The 18,591-nt window shown below is 46.9% G+C and overlaps 6 protein-coding genes across 6 annotated transcripts; 1 reads left to right on the top strand and 5 right to left on the bottom strand.

Moving 5' to 3' along the window:
* Positions 1–2,490: 2,490 nt before the first annotated feature.
* On the bottom strand, positions 2,491–4,616 carry BO79DRAFT_271632 (FabD/lysophospholipase-like protein; the record flags this gene model as incomplete). The annotated part of the gene is made up of 7 exons (XM_025687365.1): positions 2,491–2,938; positions 3,011–3,226; positions 3,284–3,520; positions 3,578–3,698; positions 3,750–3,926; positions 3,981–4,080; positions 4,314–4,616. 7 exons carry the CDS (start codon positions 4,614–4,616, stop codon positions 2,491–2,493), a joined length of 1,602 nt encoding a protein of 533 aa, XP_025536776.1.
* A 2,891-nt stretch (positions 4,617–7,507) lies between these two features.
* Positions 7,508–8,215, bottom strand: BO79DRAFT_271627 (GFA family protein; the record flags this gene model as incomplete). Its single annotated transcript, XM_025687364.1, has 3 exons — positions 7,955–8,215; positions 7,675–7,871; positions 7,508–7,607 (listed from the first exon to the last, which is right to left on the bottom strand). The coding sequence occupies exons 1-3, from the start codon at positions 8,102–8,104 to the stop codon at positions 7,508–7,510; spliced, it is 447 nt and encodes a 148-aa protein (XP_025536775.1). The 5' UTR covers positions 8,105–8,215.
* A 416-nt stretch (positions 8,216–8,631) lies between these two features.
* On the top strand, positions 8,632–9,744 carry BO79DRAFT_220260 (mandelate racemase/muconate lactonizing enzyme family protein; the record flags this gene model as incomplete). The annotated part of the gene is made up of 1 exon (XM_025683485.1): positions 8,632–9,744. The coding sequence occupies one exon, from the start codon at positions 8,632–8,634 to the stop codon at positions 9,742–9,744; it is 1,113 nt and encodes a 370-aa protein (XP_025536774.1).
* Positions 9,745–10,170: 426 nt separating this feature from the next.
* BO79DRAFT_271622 (NRPS-like enzyme) lies at positions 10,171–13,632 on the bottom strand (the record flags this gene model as incomplete). Its single annotated transcript, XM_025687363.1, has 4 exons — positions 10,171–12,775; positions 12,829–12,991; positions 13,038–13,276; positions 13,333–13,632. The coding sequence occupies 4 exons, from the start codon at positions 13,630–13,632 to the stop codon at positions 10,259–10,261; spliced, it is 3,219 nt and encodes a 1,072-aa protein (XP_025536773.1). The 3' UTR covers positions 10,171–10,258.
* An 849-nt stretch (positions 13,633–14,481) lies between these two features.
* Positions 14,482–15,683, bottom strand: BO79DRAFT_220258 (uncharacterized protein; the record flags this gene model as incomplete). Its single annotated transcript, XM_025683484.1, has 3 exons — positions 14,482–14,887; positions 14,967–15,417; positions 15,479–15,683. The coding sequence occupies 3 exons, from the start codon at positions 15,681–15,683 to the stop codon at positions 14,482–14,484; spliced, it is 1,062 nt and encodes a 353-aa protein (XP_025536772.1).
* Positions 15,684–17,266: 1,583 nt separating this feature from the next.
* Positions 17,267–17,941, bottom strand: BO79DRAFT_271620 (uncharacterized protein; the record flags this gene model as incomplete). The annotated part of the gene is made up of 1 exon (XM_025687362.1): positions 17,267–17,941. One exon carries the CDS (start codon positions 17,939–17,941, stop codon positions 17,267–17,269), a length of 675 nt encoding a protein of 224 aa, XP_025536771.1.
* Positions 17,942–18,591: the final 650 nt, after the last annotated feature.

Below are 18,591 nucleotides of genomic sequence, written 5' to 3'. Positions count from 1 at the left end.
TAGATTCAACGATTGAAATCAAGGATTGCTTTTATCAGGGCTGAAACAGAGTGTCCAGCAATGTACTGAGGAAGCGCTATTTGTGATGGACAATAATCTCGCTCAACATAAGCCCCAATCGCTATTGAAATGCAGTTCCTTCTACTCTCCCGTTAACCTTAATCACTGTCAATGGGTACTCATCCCCATCAGACTCCACACCCACATCTGGTCTCTTATACACTGTCTCTGCTAGAATCACCTGATAACCCACCATTCCCTGGTTTAGGATAGCGTGAATTCCCCTGTCCTTGAGAGGAAAGCTTTCTGCTGAACGCTCGGGGAAACAGAGTCCTTGCCAGCGGACGCAGAGTTGGGAGACAAGCAGATATAATCCCCGAAGATACTTCAATAACGCACCATGCGTTGGATCGGCCCAATGTGTCTGTAATTAATCAGTATATTATCTGGAGTTAGTCAAGTGATAGACGGGCCAATGTACATGTTAAGTCATCAAAGTCGACATCTACTAGCGTTATGATGTGATATATACTCGTAAAATCCACACTGTGCAGGCATCGTCAGTACGAAATCCCAAGCACAGTCAATAACAACGTCAAGAATGATGGGCTCAATCCAATTCAATTCAAAATCAAATCAAGTCTTATTCTTATACCAGATTGATCTGAGTTGATTAGATCCTAGCTATAATAAGTACTTCGCTAGTGAAGATAAAAATATAGCTTAAGATATTCTAGAATCTCTTACATATCTTACATACACAGTAATGACAAAGTGATATAACCTATGATATAAGGTAAAATAAGAAGCATGATGACAATACAAGTATCAGGATACAATAATAAAACCACAAAAGAAAATTACGTCTGGATGGTAATATTCTTTTACTATTTGAAGAGTTCCTGAAGGCGATATACTGCAAAGTCATTGCAGTAGGCAAATATACTCCCCAGCGCTTTCGTGACGCTTAAATTTTATATATTAATCATATAGAACTTCAAGAACTGCATATTCAACCATGTCTTCGAATTATCAGTTATATTTGATCTTGAGGAGCGCTCTACGGAAGCAGTAATGAAAGTAATAATAAAAGTGAAAACAAATGAATGAACGGAAGTAAAAGAGTAAGTTGAATTAAGCTATCTAGGAGAACAAAATAAAGTAATTAAAAAAGATATTTTATAGATAGTCTGAGTACAGTATATAATTAATCTATATAAATATCTTGATACGGCCCCCTAGACAAAGAAATATACAGAAAAGTATTAAATAAAGTTATAAATATTTTCTAGATAGATAATCTTTTATATATTAAGTATTATTTCCTGGATGCTGTGGGGGGATAGTTAATAAAACTATTTTTAATAAAATCTAGAAATTATAAAACTTTTTCTAATCTAGTAATTTAATGAGGCTGTCTACCGGGTTATTAATATTTATAATATATTAGATCAATATTATACTTATTTTAATAAGATCTGTTATAATTCTGGTAGTAAATAGCTGACTATAGTAAATCTAAATAATTTTATAATATAAAAGCCAGGCTTATAATCTCTTAAGGAGTACTCTACAGAAGTAGTAATAAAAGTAATAATGAATGTAAAAATAAATAAATGAAAGGAAGTAAAAGAGTAAGTTAAATTAAGTTATCTAGGAGAGTAAAATAAAGTAACTAGAAGAGATGCTTTATGGGTGGTCCGAGTGCAGCACGTGACTAGCCTACATGAATGCCTCGACATTTGATTGAATAATCTCCTTTGTTGTCTCGTTCGCTGGGTTCGGAGCAGGGTGTTTATGGCTATCTCAAACCGCTTTCTTTGAAGATAGTTGCCCACAAGACCCTCTATCTTATCGAACTGAAATGAAATGGCTTCTTTTCATTTGTTCTTACTTCCTTCCTTCTCTTTCTTTTCTCTTTCTCTTTCTTTTCCTTATCCTTTTTCCTTTTCTTTTTTTATATCTTACTACTTGACTATGCAGTGCAGGAGAATCGGTCACGGAGTGTGTAAGCGGATCCGTGCAGCTGGTATTCTCTCTCTATCTACTACTACAGGCCCTTCTTCTCTTTTGACTACGGCAGCTATGTAAACGCGCCAAAGTCCCCTATATGTACATATAACTAGAACTACAAGGTAGTCAGAGATACCCAGTACTTACCCCCTGGCGGCCTTTGCTCCCTACATTCTTCGGCGGTGAACGACGGCCGTTGAATACAACCAAATTAATTAAGATCGGATTAAATCAAATCGAAACCCCTTGAAGCTTCATTCCTGAGATAGCGAGAAAAGCAAGCAGCCCCTATAGAATTGAGTATGTGTCAAGATGGCTTCTGATCCTCCGTAGGCTACGTAGGTGTAGCTGATATAGCTTCATTCTGACCTTCTTTGATTGAAACCGTGATAGGCAACAAGTGCAATGTAAGGTAAAGGCAAGAATCCATACTCAAATGGGAAACCCGAGAATAGAACATACTGGACAGCAGCCTGTCTAGGCCTCAACCACAGCTGTCAAGTATTGGACAGATTTCCTTATCTCATCTTCTCTTATGTAAGCTCTGGTCATCTCAACGAAATCTTTCACTCCCTTTGTATCGTCCAAATCAGGCACACTCTTGTAGTTGTCCAGATGATGCTCCGTACGCTTCCACAGCCCCCACCCCTTTTCATCCTCCCATGCAGGCACTGCCACACCAACGTTCAGCCGACAGTACTTAGGAATCATGGGTCTCGGGGCAAAAGCGTCAATGAGAACCCGGAAAAGGATATGACTAATTTCACTGTTCGTAGCGATGCTGGCAAAAGACTTTTCTACGGCATGACTACCCATAACGCCTGGGTCCACGAGTGGTTCATTAGCGGGTATTCCTGTGCCAATGCTGAGGAAGCAAGACGTGGGGCGATTAGGGCCGAAGACACTTAGGACCTCGCTCCAAAGCCTGCAATCGAGGAACGTTAGAAAGGCTATAATTGGTATAATGGTATGATGAGGGAAAGGGGATATATCTCACCATCCAACAGGATTATTGGCCCCGAGGCCACCATCCACGAGGTGGTATTTGTCAATCTCGATTGAAGGGAAATAGGCGGGCGCAGCGCTTGTTGCTCGGGCGGCCTCCCAGAGCTTGATTTTCGGTACGAGGGTGAGGTCATTTTTATTGTCGTAGGAGCGTAGGAATACTGGTGCGCGATTGTTGGCTGCATCCTTACGCACAGCTAGGACAAATCTGGGATGAATCTTATTAGAGAGACTGCGATGATTTTCGAAATGGAGGGCTCCATACACCCGACAAGAACTTTGCACGTCCCGCATTTTGATGTCATCGTTGCCAAGCTTCTTCTTGATGATTTTTTTGATCTCCTGCGCCAGCACTTCGCCATCATAGTATGTTTTGTTCCGAAAAAAATCTGCTGTCTTCCCTAACAACCCAGATTCGAACACCTGGTCACCCAGCTTCTCGTATTGGTCAATGCATTCGTCAACCGTCATCTGCAGACATCCCAACATGATAGCTATCAGACTATGGCACTCAGTCAATCAATGGACTCATGACCCAAATTTAGGCAGCAAAACTTACCCCCCAGTGCTGGTTCCGCCGATCATGTCAAAAACTTCGCAAGGCTTTCTCCCTGGGTGTGCCTGCCCCATGACTCTCCTTAAAATGTGCAGAGACAACAGTCCGCGCATGCCTCCGCCATCTGAGTTTTCCAAATTAGTATATAATAAGACTGTTGGGAGATGGGAAATACCCAGTGAAAGTACCCGCAAAGGTATCTTCTTATCGCTTAGGGCGTCAGCTCGAATGTTGCCATCGGGAAGATTAGGTTTGTATGCTGCACTTGTCAGCTCATTGAACCCCTGGACCACCTCTGCCATTATTTTGACTTTGCCGATTTCCGGCCCGTAGTTGACCGGCTCCTGGCATACTACATTACTCGGTTAGGTTTGTATCATTTACCGGCTAATACATTTGATCTCACCTTCAGTATCACCAATTTCAATCACCATATATCCAACACTAGCTTTGATTTTCCATAGGTCGAAGCGTGCGCACATTCGAACAGTGATTACGTTGCCTTCCTAGGGTAGTGTAAGAAGTTTCCCAATTAACAGGGTCTCTGAGCCTCTCACTTCAAGCTGTTTCAAAAGATCACTCTGTCGGTCAAAAACCCTGCCTTTCTCCTATAGGTAGTATTGTTAGAAGAACAGTAAGCTAGAAGAAAGTGGACAACAAATGAAAGGAAGTTAGAAACCAGAAAACACAAAAGAAAAGAAAAGAAAAAAAAAAAAAAAAAAAAAAAAAAAAAACTTACCCATTGAAGCTTTTTGGACAAGGAATTCTGACGATGACTTGTCCAGACTAGCTCAATTCCATCCTTAACTCTTGGACCTGGGGACATCGAATTCTCCAGGATAGCAAGCTCAAACCACGTCCAAATTCCCGCATCTGGTAATGAGGCCCAGCCTTGATTGTGGGACTGAGTAAACAGCTGGAGACTTCTGATCTTGCAGATAACTTTCGAATCGAGCGGCTGCGTAAGTAAGTATCGGCTTTTTGTGATAATCACCCATATTAGAGTGAGGACGTACAGGTGATCGGAACCAAGCTTTAGCATGAATTATGTCGCTGGTTGCAATCAACTCCTCTGTCTCCTGACATTCTATGCTCCACTTGCCCGCCTGGGAAGTGCCATCCTTCGGAAGCTTTGGGATGCACTTGATCTTATCAAGCTCTTATTTGGTGAGAAGGGACACCATCTTGCTAAAGCTGTGTTGTGGGGCAATAGGAATATTTCAAAGTTCCACAGTAACGGTGTTGGTTGTGAATTGAACTATATCATTACCTCAAGTTGGTTGGGAGGGGAGCGATATTATATACACTAGATCATCGCCCCTCCTTTGCCCCTAACCTGGTGCTCAGCTCCACGGCTGTAACGTGAGTCAACATTCGCGGTCAGGAATTCCACAGCCCCTCAAAGTGGGGCAATCAGCGTTTATCCAAATCTCGAAGTTCGAGTTTACTTACCATGCAAGTTGATAGGATGTTAGTTCACTCCAATCTGCCAGGTCAGACAGCCGTTACATGGTTACCCTTTTGGATTTGTTACATTAGAGATTATCCCAAAGCCCAATAACAGAGACGTATATATACACACTACCAGTGGTCTTTAGCATGGGAATATTCTGTACAGCCTTGCCAACATCCTGAAAGGGAGAGGTAAACGGAAAAGCCAGAAAGGACGAGGAAGAATTGGTATCAATGACTGTCCCCAGTACTAGGAGTAGTTGGCTACTACCGGCGGTCAGATACCTCCCATCACCAGATAATTGGTTCTTTGATAGCGATTCTGATATCTGTCGTTTTTGACCAATGATAGGAAATTACTACTAAATACCTCATTTCCCCATTCAGATGCATACTTAACACTAAACAGCAGAAGGTTTTATATTACATGCTTCTACATTAACAGTAGCCTTGTTGTGTTTCGTCCACCATAACTGATAAAAAACTTTGCGTGTAATGCATTGGCATTAGCACGTAGTGTATGAATAATGAGGGAAGATGCAAGAGATGCATGACAGGTATACCCACTTTATCAAAACTATAGCTCAATCTGCTAAAGTAGGATGGCGCAGGGAATGAACCAATTTACTGATTCCTAGTCACGCAATTGGCAGGCTTCTTTCTTATAGGCGAGAGGCATTCCACAAATGATAACGCCGAGCATCATCCTTTGGGTGTATAGCTGCCCAGCGATGTTAACCATGTCCATTACTTCCACCAATACTAAGGGAGGCGCAAGAATACACAGCGAGAACACAATTGTGGTATATAGAGCAGCCCTGAGAGAGAAAGACCCATGATGCTCCAAGTCGCCCAATGAACTCGAGTTAAGACAAACGCAGCATCACTTGCTGCACTTCATTATACTTTGTACTCTGTCGTGCGAGAAACGGTTTCACGTACGGATGCCTTAAGGGCCGATCGCAAAGCCAGAGACCCTACAAGGCCAATAACAAACGGCGCTACTCTGTCTTGTTTCTATCTCCGTGTATCTCAGGCTGTGTAGCTCGGATGTTCCCACCCATGTCACTTGCGATCGGTGCTGTTTAATCATAATAGTAAGCTCAGTGAGTTGGCATAGGACGCACTTCTACCTAATGTGCTCGCATGTGACAGCTTACATAGAATAGTATAGACGTAAGGCAGTCCAATGATTCAACGCGCATAATCTGTTTTGTGTACCTAGGTATGCGACGCATCTATAGGAATGCTAGCCTCTCAGCTGGCACTTGTATGCACCACCCGTCGCGATTGACCACTAGGATTGACCGGAACCGTATGCGCACACTAACAGCTTGAAATTGATAGCAGTTCCTGTGTCTCATGACTAGATTGGCTGGATAGCCCGTCAATTGCTTAGGATGAACGTGGATCACTTATATCCTGAACGAACATGTCGAACAAGCACGTTACAAAGCTTTATACTGAAAAATGAGTTCGTGTCCGAAATCATACTGGTTTGATAGGCCAGAGAGTGAGCTAATACATTATAATATTAAATGATCTGGATACTGGGTGTATGTATGTTCTCAAGGCTTCTAGCATGGTCAAGGGTGAGGGGTCATTGACCATGTGCATGGATCCCGCATAAGACAAACGGCACGGACCGTGTACAGGCCACAGAATGAGCTGGTACCCCCCACTCTTAGGTATTGCGTACGACAGTACATATGTAGGATGGTTGTGGCATTTTTCGACTGGCTCGGAGGACATTTACTAGGAGGATATCAGTTGTCTTGCATATAACATTACCACTTTGAGCCATCTGCAGTAGCTCGATTCATATTATCTAGGTGTGGCTGCCAGGTGGCAGGATAGTAGCCTCCCCGCATTACCAGTACAAGTACCCCATTGACATTAGGGTTATGATGTCCGATCAGACCATCAGGCGCATTTTATCGGACTTCAGCTGAACAGAACAACTGAGCTGATAGGGGATTACTGCAATTATGATATCTTCCCCACTCATAGTAAACATAAAAAGACAAGCATGGTCTTCCAATGTGTACTTTAAGGTAATATCACGGGCCTACTGTATTAGGAGATGCCGATGGTTGTGTTGCTTGCATATATTCTGCCTATGAGGGCTCATAAACAACATCTGCCAAATTTAAATAATATCATCATATCATGTGCTTCTTCTACGTCCTGGTGCTGCTACTCACTAGAATATTAAGCCGTATCGACTGCCCCTCACACTTACCCAGTGTTGAGTGTAGGAGCCGGCAGGTCCACCCCTCTCAAACCCCCACGATATATAGAAAAAGGTGGTAAATATGAAACCCATTCTTTCAATAACCCTGCCTTGAGATTGCTATATAGGATGTCGACCAAACCATTGATGCTCGGCCCACTACCGACACGGCACTGACTGAAGACCCAGTAGAACATATAGACGACCCTTACCCACTACCCCGCATTCTCTACCACCTCGTCATTCATTCAAGGCATAAGGTCATACTGCTTACCCGTCGTGGTAGCAGAGAAATAGCTCGGTCGGTTTCTCACATAGCACTCGATCGTAGGCTTAAACAATTCCAGGCTGGTAACATCATCATCAATACGCATGTCGCTCGATCATGAAAGACAAGAATAGTCATCTCACGTACCCATTTTTGATCAGAGCTGTCCTTACAACTATCTCCTCTTCCCCATTAGTCGCTGGGATTGTGTATATAGTGCACCCGCAGCCGCTGCAGAAACATTTGACTTTCTGGCGTCCACTCAGGGTATTATTGACGATGTAGCGTTTGGCAAGCCCCTCTGGATCGTAAAGTGTGAAGTTCGGTGTGAAGTATGTTGCAGTCTTCAGCATAACAATGTTATCAGTCTATTTCATGTGATGCTGAATATTTCCCGGGAGAAAGAAGAGAAAGAGTCTATACGCACGATCTGACAAGGCCCCCCAGCTCCGAGAGCACAATCACCGCAATAGCAGCAGAAAACTGCATTTGGATTGCCTTTCACTGTAAATCCGACTCCTTTGCATAGGCACCTCCCCGTGTATGTCGAACATTGTGCATTTTCGTCGACGGGCATGGTGTCAGACAGTCTGTTACAAATGCAGTCAATGCCCCGGTCTATATCACATTTGAATCATCCCATATTAATGGCTCAATATGCGCATATTCAGCCTATATCTGATCGAAGTATCCCGCCTTTTACCATCGGCTGTGTACAGATAATACCGGGTCTCGGTAGCCCTCGGATGCCTGATAGTGAGTGATCTATTAGAAATCTGGGTCGGCGATCGACGGGCGACTGGACCTTGTCGGCTCGGACCGTGAGCCGTAGAAGGAAGGATTCCCTATGTGTCGAAGGTCCAGGATCGGATGCAGTATCATCATCCCGTTCGTCCATATTGTGACTATTATTAATATGATGCTCAGAGAATCCGAGGTCATGAGAGACTTTATCCTTGAGCAGCCCCAATCATCCCAAAGCCGAAGCTTCCGAGTATCCGAGAGTCTGAGATATAAACCTACTACTATGAGAGCTCGCTTGAACCTAACTCTCTACCTACAAACAGTCAAAAATCCAAGTCCATTTTACTGCACATCACTAAAATGACCGACCTCAAGATCTCCAAAATCGACGTCTTCCAAGTCGACCTTTCCTACTCCCACGGGACCTACCATCTCTCCGGCAATCGCGCCATCACCCGCTTCGACGCCACCTTCGTCCGCATCACCACCAACACCGGCCTTGAAGGCTGGGGCGAAAGCACCCCCTTTGACAACTACATCGCGTCCCACGCTGGCGGTATTCGCGCCGCCATTGCCGAGATCGCCCCTAAGCTTATCGGTCTTGACCCCCGCCGAGTCGACCGCCTCAACGACGCCATGGACGCTGCCCTGCTAGGCAACGAGCCCGCCAAATCCGCCATCGACATTGCCTGCTGGGACATTTTCGGCAAGTCTGTCGGACTGCCGGTGTGTGAATTGCTCGGCGGACGGACAGAGACGAAGCTCCCTGTTCTGGAGTCGATCCCTGTTGCGGACCCCGAGGGGACGCGCAAGCATGTTGCTGATGCCAGGGCGATGGGATTCACGGGCTTTTCAGTGAAGATTGGCTCGGACCCTGTGGCTAATGCTGCGAGAGTGGAAGCTGCTCTGGCTGATAAGAAACCGGGGGAGTTCTTTCTGATCGATGCTAATGGCGGGATGACTGTTGATACTGCGCTGCGGATGTTCAGGTTACTTCCTAGGGGATTGGATTTCGTGCTAGAAGCGCCATGCGCTACGTACAGGGAGAGCATTTCGCTTCGACGTCGGATCGACGTGCCGATTATCTTCGATGAGTTGGCGAATAATGAGAGCTCGGTTGTGCAATTCGTTGCGGATGATGCTGTTGACGGGATCGGACCGAAGATTTCCAAGACAGGTGGGTTGACGAGAGGTCGCAGGGTTAGGGATATTTGTCTTGCGGCGGGGTATACTATGTCTGTTCAGGATACGAGTGGTTCGGACGTGGCGTTTGCGGCCATTGTGCATCTGGGACAGACTATCCCGGAGCAGTATTTGAGATGTATCTTGGAGTGTAGGGCTATGTGTGTTGGGAAGACGGCGGATGGGCCGTTTGATGTTCATGATGGAGTGCTTACGGCGCCGACGTGTCCGGGATTAGGGGTTACGCCGAGGATGGAGGTGTTGGGGGAGCCCGTTGCTACTTTTGTTTGAGGTTATTCCTCTTCTGCTATCGATGAGTGGACTGGTATGTTTCTTTGGGTATGTTGGGTAGCAGGATGTTACGTGGCTTAACGTTGTTACGTGAGATTATGGCATATTGCTTGATTTTATTCTTCATGGCACTTCTAATGAAGGAAGATGCACTGGGTCCCTCAAAATCTCTTGCTGCATACAACAGGGGGACTACACATGAGGTACATCTTCGGGTACCTTCCGAGACAGCGTCGGGTTCCTCACCCGACATCCGACCTAGGCCGTCATGCTCTACAGGTTCCTGAGTATAACCGGTCACCCGAATCTTTACTGTCGCTTCGGTTCATGTATGCAATGTGCATGAGTGTCGTAAAAGTGCTCCCTCTGTGTGCAGATTGAGAGGTTTACTCTTTCTTCTTTATATATATATATATACTGAAAGACCTCTGGCCAGCCTTCATACTCAAACGCAGCACTGGCATATACAAAAAAGACGAGCACATCACTCTCTGGAACATTACAACATTGAGATTCATTTCCGCACACCCAACTTACGACCAACAATTGACCAATCCACAACCAACTCACGACGAACCCACTCCTCTACCCACACATTCATCCATTCCGGCTTCACTGCATCCACAGCCCGCAACTTCTCGCTGACCTGTCCCGTCAACCTTGTATCCAGCACATTCACTCGCTCAGTCTGCGACATAATCCCTTCAAAGAATTCCAACAACTTTGCAGCTGGATTTTTGGCCAATCGCTTCTGCAGCTCTTCGTCACTCATCTTCTCGCCGGTATCACCAGCCATCTCCAGATCCTGCCGGACGCGCTGCACCCACTCGGTAAAGGGGACAGTCTTGATAGTCTTTCTTGAAACCTTAAAGATAGCTTCGGCGACTACTGGACGAATTGCCTCCCAGTCTACCGGGTGCAGGTTTACTGGGTGATATACCTGGACAGATCCGGGTTCCCCGCGTCGACAAGCCACTGCCAAGTCCACTAGGACTTCAGCAAGCAGATCAACCGGTACCCAGTCGATGCGATGGAGGGCCGGTCCGAGCGTATCAGGCAAAACACCCAGGTGATAAGAGCTGAGGACGAGGCTCGGAAACCATTCGGTCTTGTTCCATACTCCCTTTGAGCGGACCGGCCCTGCTATCTGACCGACACGTGCGAACGAGGCGTGCAGTCGGCCCTGACGAGCCGCTTGCGCTAGTAACTGTTCTGCAAGGTACTTGCTATCTGCGTAGCCGTTGGGTCCGGGGGTTGTAGTTGTGATCACTTCTTCCGGGGTTAGACCGGTCTTTGTGTAGTGGCCCATAGTGGAGCTGATGGATGATAGGAAGAAGAGATGGGGTGACTGATGTGATTGGGAAGCGAAGTTGATCAAATTTACCACACCGGCGAGGTTTGGCTTGAAGGAAGACAGGCTGAGGTTGAAATTGACTGCCCAGGCGTTGTGGATGATTAGAGTGGCAATGTTTCGCAAGGTTTTGAAGACATCAGGTCCCAGGCCTAGGTCCGGCTGGGAAAGATCCGCAGTCCAGAAGCTCGCTCGAGACAGATCGGTTTTCATTCCGCTATGTTTTACGCGGTGGCTTTCCCCTGCATAGGGTGTGCGGTTGAGACAATGCACGTAGGCAACGGAAGGGGACTGTAGGAGAGTATCGAGAAGATAGCTTCCCAGGTTACCGGTCGAGCCGGTCAAAATGACCACATGGGACTTGGGCGCTTGAAACTGGCTACTGAGCTCCTGTAGTAGTTCTTCCCGCTGCTGCAGCTGGGCTTCTTTTCGCTCCTCAGCAGAAGCCTCCTCATGTTGCTGCAGGTGAAGCACTGCCTGGGTGAGCTCATCCACAGAGGGATGGAGATAAATCAGGTTTGGAGTGAGTGTTGGGAGATCAAGACCCTTCTTGAAGGCCCGAGTGGCGGTGATAGCCTGCAGGGAGTCAAGGCCCAGCTCGAAGAAATTTTGGTTATCTGTGAGATCCCACCCAGTGACGTAGTTGATTGTTCTTCTAATGTAATCCAAAAGGACTTTCGGATCGTCCACCTGGCCAGGTCCAGCAGGTTCACCGTTACTGGCTGTCTGCGATAGTTTGTCCGCATCGGCATACAAGGCATCCAATTCCGAGGTGTACAGTTCGAGTGAGGCAGCTCGCTGGATAGTTCCCTTTCCGGCGCGAAGCATCGGCTTGTCTGGCTTTGTGAACATAATGTGGGTTTTGGCCACGCGTGCATGCGCTGGACAAACTACGTTGGCTTGTTCGATACTTGGCCAGAGTTTCTCAATCATCGCGGCGCGCTCAGGTGCACTGAGTTCCTTGCCTCCAATTTCAACTAATAGAGATGCTTGGAAGCGACGTGCCCCAGCCACTAGAACTGCGGTAACTTCTGGATTGGATGCAGCGATGTGTTGTTCCATAGACACAGGATTTGTTTTCTCGCCGTTCAGAAAGACAATCACGTCATCTGCACGAGCGGCCCATCGCCACAGGTCCGGCTTACTGGGGTCCGGGTGCCGCACGAAGAGGTCTTTGGTGTGGTACTCCTTCTGATCTGGAAAGACTGTGAAGGTAAGCTGGTGCTTCTCAGTCTTCGGGCTTCGGACAATCACGAGTTCGTAGTACTGATCGGCGACGTGACGGAGCTCAGCTCCCATTCGGGGGTTGATGTGAAGATATCTCCAGTCTGTGCGAGGATCTCGGTTTATTCTGGAATAAATAGTGCTGATCATGCCCACTTCGGACGCTCCGTATAGATTCATGAGTTTGATCTTAGATGCTACGGCGTCCCCAATCGGCTGGGGAAGATCTCCACCACAGTAAACCAAGCGTTCAAGGTGCTTGCTGCAGTAGTCCAAAAGCTCCGGGCTCTGGGAGAATTCTTGGATGATGGAAGGAACACCCAAGAGAATATCAATCTGAGTCTTCTTTCTTGCCTCTACAAGGGAGGCGGCGGTAGGAAGACCGCCAGATGCCGGAAAGATGACGGTAGTGCCGACTGGAATGGTAATGAAAAGCGAATATGCCAGACCCGCAGCCTATGACGTTATTAGCTTCCTATATTTCCTGCAAATATGCCACGCGGACTTACATGGAATGGTGGCGGAACGAGGAATATCCGCTTGCCAAAGAGCCAGCTATCCTGGCTCTCATGGCCCCTTGGGGGATCCAGAACCGTCGTATGCATATGCTTGCACGCGGTGTCATGGGTCCAGAAGATCGGCTTTGGAATTCCTGTGGAGCCAGATGTATGACTGAAGAGTTAGTCTTCGATCACTGCACAGACGATCAGGGACGTACATTACGGCGAGAACCTCCCCTGCAGCTTCCGGGTAAGTCTTAGAGAATTCAAAATGGGCATATTCTTTGCTTATCAGCTCATCGACACTAGGCACCTCCAGTATATCCAGCGTTTGTCCTTCCAGGATGGCCTTCACTGGCGGTGGATGGGGCACTGGGGTGACTAGCTTAGTGCAACTGAGGCGATTGAACAGGCTACTATGAGCAGCCACGCTATTCCTTGGGGAGGTGAGAAACATCTTCGAGGGTACAGAGTCAGCTTGACTATTTCAAAGTTCTAAGTCATATCACATACGCGATATCCTGCCTTCACAGCACCCATTACCAAGGCCGGGTACCGCAGGTCATTAGGTCCCACATAAGCGAGGGTTTCACCGTCACCGGGTCCCAGCTTCTCCGTTAGCCACCAGGCAATGCCGTTAATGGCATTTGCAAATGCTTTGAATGTGATGGGCCGGTATCCATCATCATAGCTCATCAGAGAGACTGGGTATTCAGCATAGATGGCGTCGGGTTTGAACTTGGCGTAGTGGTCAACGATGTGAGGGAGCAGCTGCGTCCGCGGATCAAACTGAGAGGCATCTTGGACAGTCATGGTCAAAACCACTTTTGGTTAGCAGTGTATTTGAGATCTAATTGAGGTGCGCAGCTTGTAGTGTTTATGTAGTGTTGTTGAGTGAAAGAGTAGTCGGCTTAGCTGGGACCATGTGGCCGAGGGGCCCGCACCTGCTTCAACCCAAGCAAGCAGGACCAGCTTATGCTTAGCGGAGCATACGGATAACCAGTGGAGCTGCACGTAGGAAGGTTTGTGGAGTACTTTGTACCCCTCTGGTATGTGGGGTGGAGATAGATAATGGCAGGCCAACGGTGTGAGGATATATCAACAGAACCAATAAGCTGTAGCCCCATTAAGCTCGACAGCCTCATCGGATCATATCTGCCCCATTGAGCGAAGGAATAAGTGATATGGCATTTGGGGGCCAATCTGGTCAGTCAGCGCTAGCAATAAAGCCAAACGGCTGAGTGGTAATGATCCAAACTTAGGCTCTGCTCTAACCACATCAATCAAGCCCTAGTCGCCCGAAGAGCCGCTAAAAGTGGATTTTGAGCCGATTCCTATGTCTTTTGTAGCCTTGCGAAACTTGACGCAAATACGATTGGATCGTTCGCCTGGTTCAAGTTGACCAACATCTCCATTTCTTCTTTGGGGTTAGTTATGAACAGCAAGGTGGATAGCGTGCCCCGTCCAGCTCGGTCGGAGGTAGGACTCATCCCACGATGGGTATCTGCAGAGGAAATCGATGCATGCCCTCACATCCGAGGTCTCTCGTTAATATCTCAACTCATAGACAACATATATTCTTGTCCAATTATTAAGCATTAGAAGGTGGAATATATATATCGACGGTAATATATAGTCTGGAAATATGAAGAAAGGTCCAAATCAATGCACCGAAAAGTGATGCTCCACCACAATCTGCCCCGGTTTGATATCTGCACCTGAACGACTGCCCAAGGTCACCATACGCAAGACATCTTCCTCACTTCTCGACGCCTCCATCCACGGAAATTTCGATTCATTATGCGTGGACCCGAGGCCCGGTCGCAGTTGGCTGGCCCTGTGGCCCGTTCCGGTATGCAGAGATTCGCCCGTCTGACTGCGCTTCCTCAGAACGCGACGCCAAAGAAATTTCGTTAGCGGCCGATAGGTAGGCAAACAGGCTGCTATGAGGTAAATACCACCCTCAATCTCAGCCCAGACCACCAGTGTCGAGGCCGCCCAGGTTACATCCCCTTGGACGTCAGTCACGTAGAATTCTCGGAATCGGATAATGGAAGAAACCATGCCCCTATTGTTTGGGCAAAGTTAGTGTCTCTCTCTTCAGAATTAGGATAATCCAAGAAGGAGAAAGAAATGTCTAGACATACACACTACCCATCAGGAAAGTTACCCAAATACCCAGTTTGAGGCGACTCGAGGCATGCAGATTCCAAACCACCGGCATCGGCAATATCAACATGACGACATCCGTCAATATGTGCGCGAATCCTCCCCAGCGCAGCCACGCATTAATGTCAATGCAGTTTCCGTGGAACGTCCAGTAGTAGCTTAGTGGTCGGCAGGAAACAACACCAGCGATAGTGACCACAAGCCAATTGATGATGATGACTGCTCCGGTGCCGTAGCATATCTTTCGGAGCATTTTATCGGTGAAAATGTTCAGATAGAGGTGCAGGATAGCCAATTTTGGAGGTACGACGGTGGCGAAGTAGAGGAGCGGAGTGGTGATGAGGAACTTGGTCGCCGTCACCAGCATCTCAGGATCGATCTGGCGGACGGTTTCTTGATGCAGGCCGATTCCGCCGTAGATCACGGCAGCTGTCGGGAAGTGTGAGTTAGGTTCGTCATCTGACTAGGAGACTAGGATATCAAGGCCTACCTATTGTGCAGCTCGCATCGGCAATGCAGAGGATAAGGCCCACAACCATGAGAGCATCATCCCAGCCGAACTTCAGCCGTTCAACAAATTTAGAAGTAAAGCGCATAACCACGCATACCACTTCCAGGACTATAAACACAATTGAAACGGTGATGATTAGATGTTGTTTGGATTGATGAAGCTGCTCTTCCGAATACTCGTCCATGCTGGCGAACTTGCGAGACAACAACCACACCTCAGTGGAAGTAAGGGATATTGAAGGCTGAACCTTCAGTGTATCGCACTAACTGAGTGGTAGGAAATATTATGAGAATCGTCGCTCGGTCTTTGAAATCCGGTTAAGTCGCTCTCGTTCATCTTGATATAAGCTCGGCGAGGTCCGTATACTCCACACGGAATAACCATCCCCTGCCATTCGGGACAAGCGACTCGCAAATAGGGGCTGGAAAATAAAGCGACTCCCCGTAGAGAGCTATAAAGAGAACCCCAAGAACTGGTGGCAAGTGCACTCGGCAAGCATAATGAGAGCGGGTCTCCTGCATTTAAACAGTAGTAGGAATGCTGATCTGATCGCTCTGCAGGGCCCAGGCAGCGTTTAGCACCATGAATGGAACGGTAAATTAGCACTTCTGCAGGTTCAGACACACAACATCTTTACTTTGCAGCCTATGGCTAAGCCAAAAGGCCTTGGAGTGGGCCATTTCGTCTTTCGGAGAAATCTGATCTCGATTGCCCAACCGAGGACTAGCGCTAGACTATTGAATCTAGTAAGCCGCAAGAGTAGACAAAGCGTGGTAAGCATAGTCTGTTCAGTCTGGACGTAGAAGATTTCCGGTTCCGTTATAATACTACTAGTCAAGGATCACAGTAATGACAGGTAGATTAGTACACGTTTAAGATGAGTGGATGCTGACTTCTCAGTTCATTTGGGAGCAAGAACAGAACCCATAGCTTACCGGTAGAGCCTCGTTTGCCAAGGTTGAAGCCCTACTCCATCAAGCGCGGCCAAGATGCTTGTTCTTTGTTTCCGTATAGGGAAACAACACTCAGGAGAGTTCTCGGCACTCTCTTTGATCCTGCAGCGCCGAATACAGCCATGGCCTGAATCTCCTATATACTTTCTGATCACTATCCTAGAGCTATTCCCGTCTCTCTGGGGTAAACTTAAATTGGCGAACACCGGCACACACTTGAGGTTTACCTTGGAGTATCTACTATCTTTCGACGAATACGTAGAGTTTAGATAATATAGTATTATCATTTTCCATTCATATATAACATAGGTACAAGCCAGTGAGGCCAAAAATAAAATAGTCATCATGATAGTATTACCTTTCACATTTCTGTAGTGTCAGAGAATACCGAATCCGGACACATGTACTTCTCAATCTACTGCTATTTGAATGCTCATGTCAATAGTGAGTATGAACACTTTCTAGTACCAGCAAAGCCTCAACAGCAGGCCCTAGCACTTCACAATATAGTTCTCTTTCGATAGTTCGCTGGATGATTGGCATTCGGAATCATGGTTACTTCCCTGTAAACGCTAGGGTTTACTAATGAGGAACCACAAAAAACACTTTAGGACTTTATAAAGTAGGGACTGCTGTTCACTAAACTTCCACTAATGCTTGGCCTCCAAACATTCAGCCTAACGATACCAACCACAGCATGTTTGCCAGCTGTTCACCACCAATACTAACTATTCTGACTTTAATGCATGTTGTCTATGGACCCATGATTCGGACCTGCTCTGAGAAATTTCCGACCACAACTCACACCGTATTATCAAGTCTGTCCAACCCCAACATCCAAACCATGAGCAGATCCATCCGAAGATTGTCCACCCACACCAGCACCCTCACTTCCCCCTTTCACCTCATTAGTCGGCGCCGTACCCAACGCCCTAATCTCCTCCCGCAGCGCATCTAGACGACAGGACACGATTTCATCATTCCTATCATCATAAACAAGATCAAGGTCCTCGTAATCGAGATCAAAAGAAACCGCCCCACCCTTCAAGCGCACTCTCGTCGTCAAAGCAATAGTGGTAGCAATATGCATGACTTCTCTGACACGGACGATATAACAGCCTTCTCTGCGCTTGCCTATATCCCAAGCTATGGCATCTTCGTTCTCCCGTAGTGGCAGTGTCAGATCGAATATGATCTTAGCGAAAGGGGGCAGTTTCATCATCTCCTGCCTCCACATCTTGGAGAGGGGTTGCAAATCGAGATTTCGTTCTTCAGGCTCAACCATAGAGCTGTAATTATCAGTGTGAATGGACGGTGACTGGGTGCATAATTCGAGGATGTCGGCTTTTTCGAGCGGGCGTAGTAGGGGTAGTCTTGCTTCGCGCAGGGAAGGGGGTGGTTTTTGGTCAGTTTGTAGTTCGGATAGGTCTTCGCTGATGCAGAATTCGTGGGGCACCGAGGAGGGGAACATGGACTCTGCTGCTGGCATTTTTGAGCTCTTGGTGAGATATAGTCAGGGAGTAGTTGAGTTGAGCTGAGGATGTGGTGGGAAGAGTTGGATAATTCTGATGGGGAAAGCGCGACTGGTGTTTATCTATGTGGCTGAGAATGACTGTATTCACTAACAATCTCGAGGGAAGTCTACGGGATACCCTTAACGGGTATTATTCATTGCAGCTGCTATTCACTTACCGCATGGTACTCTTTAGAACGTCATCGTGAAGTCGCAGCGCCGACTTTGAGACATTCCTGACAAATACAAGCCTATTGCTGTTATCTCATAATACTTGAACACAGTTTGGAAACATACAGCAAGCAGCAACCATAAGGACTGCACCTAAGAGGCTGAGGAAGACACAAACGCCGAGGTAAATTCCCGTCCTCTCCATTACTTCCGCGTAATCACTGGGGAGATAACCGCATGGCCTTGGCGGAGTCTACGGTCAGTCGAACCAATCTATTTCCATCCCTCCATACGGTAGTGAACATCGTTCTGTCTTATACTATAAAAAAAAGTTTTCACCGGTAGAGATATGGAGCCGACGCTCTTCCCTTTATCATATTAAATTAGATGGATGTGACCTGCTATTCAAACGGCTTACCTTTTACGCTCAAGATAAGGGTACATCTAGTCAAGCC

Source organism: Aspergillus costaricaensis, assembly GCF_003184835.1.
Source record: "Aspergillus costaricaensis CBS 115574 unplaced genomic scaffold BO79scaffold_28, whole genome shotgun sequence".
NCBI lineage: Eukaryota > Fungi > Ascomycota > Eurotiomycetes > Eurotiales > Aspergillaceae > Aspergillus > Aspergillus costaricensis.
This window is presented reverse-complemented; position numbering and strand designations above follow the sequence as displayed.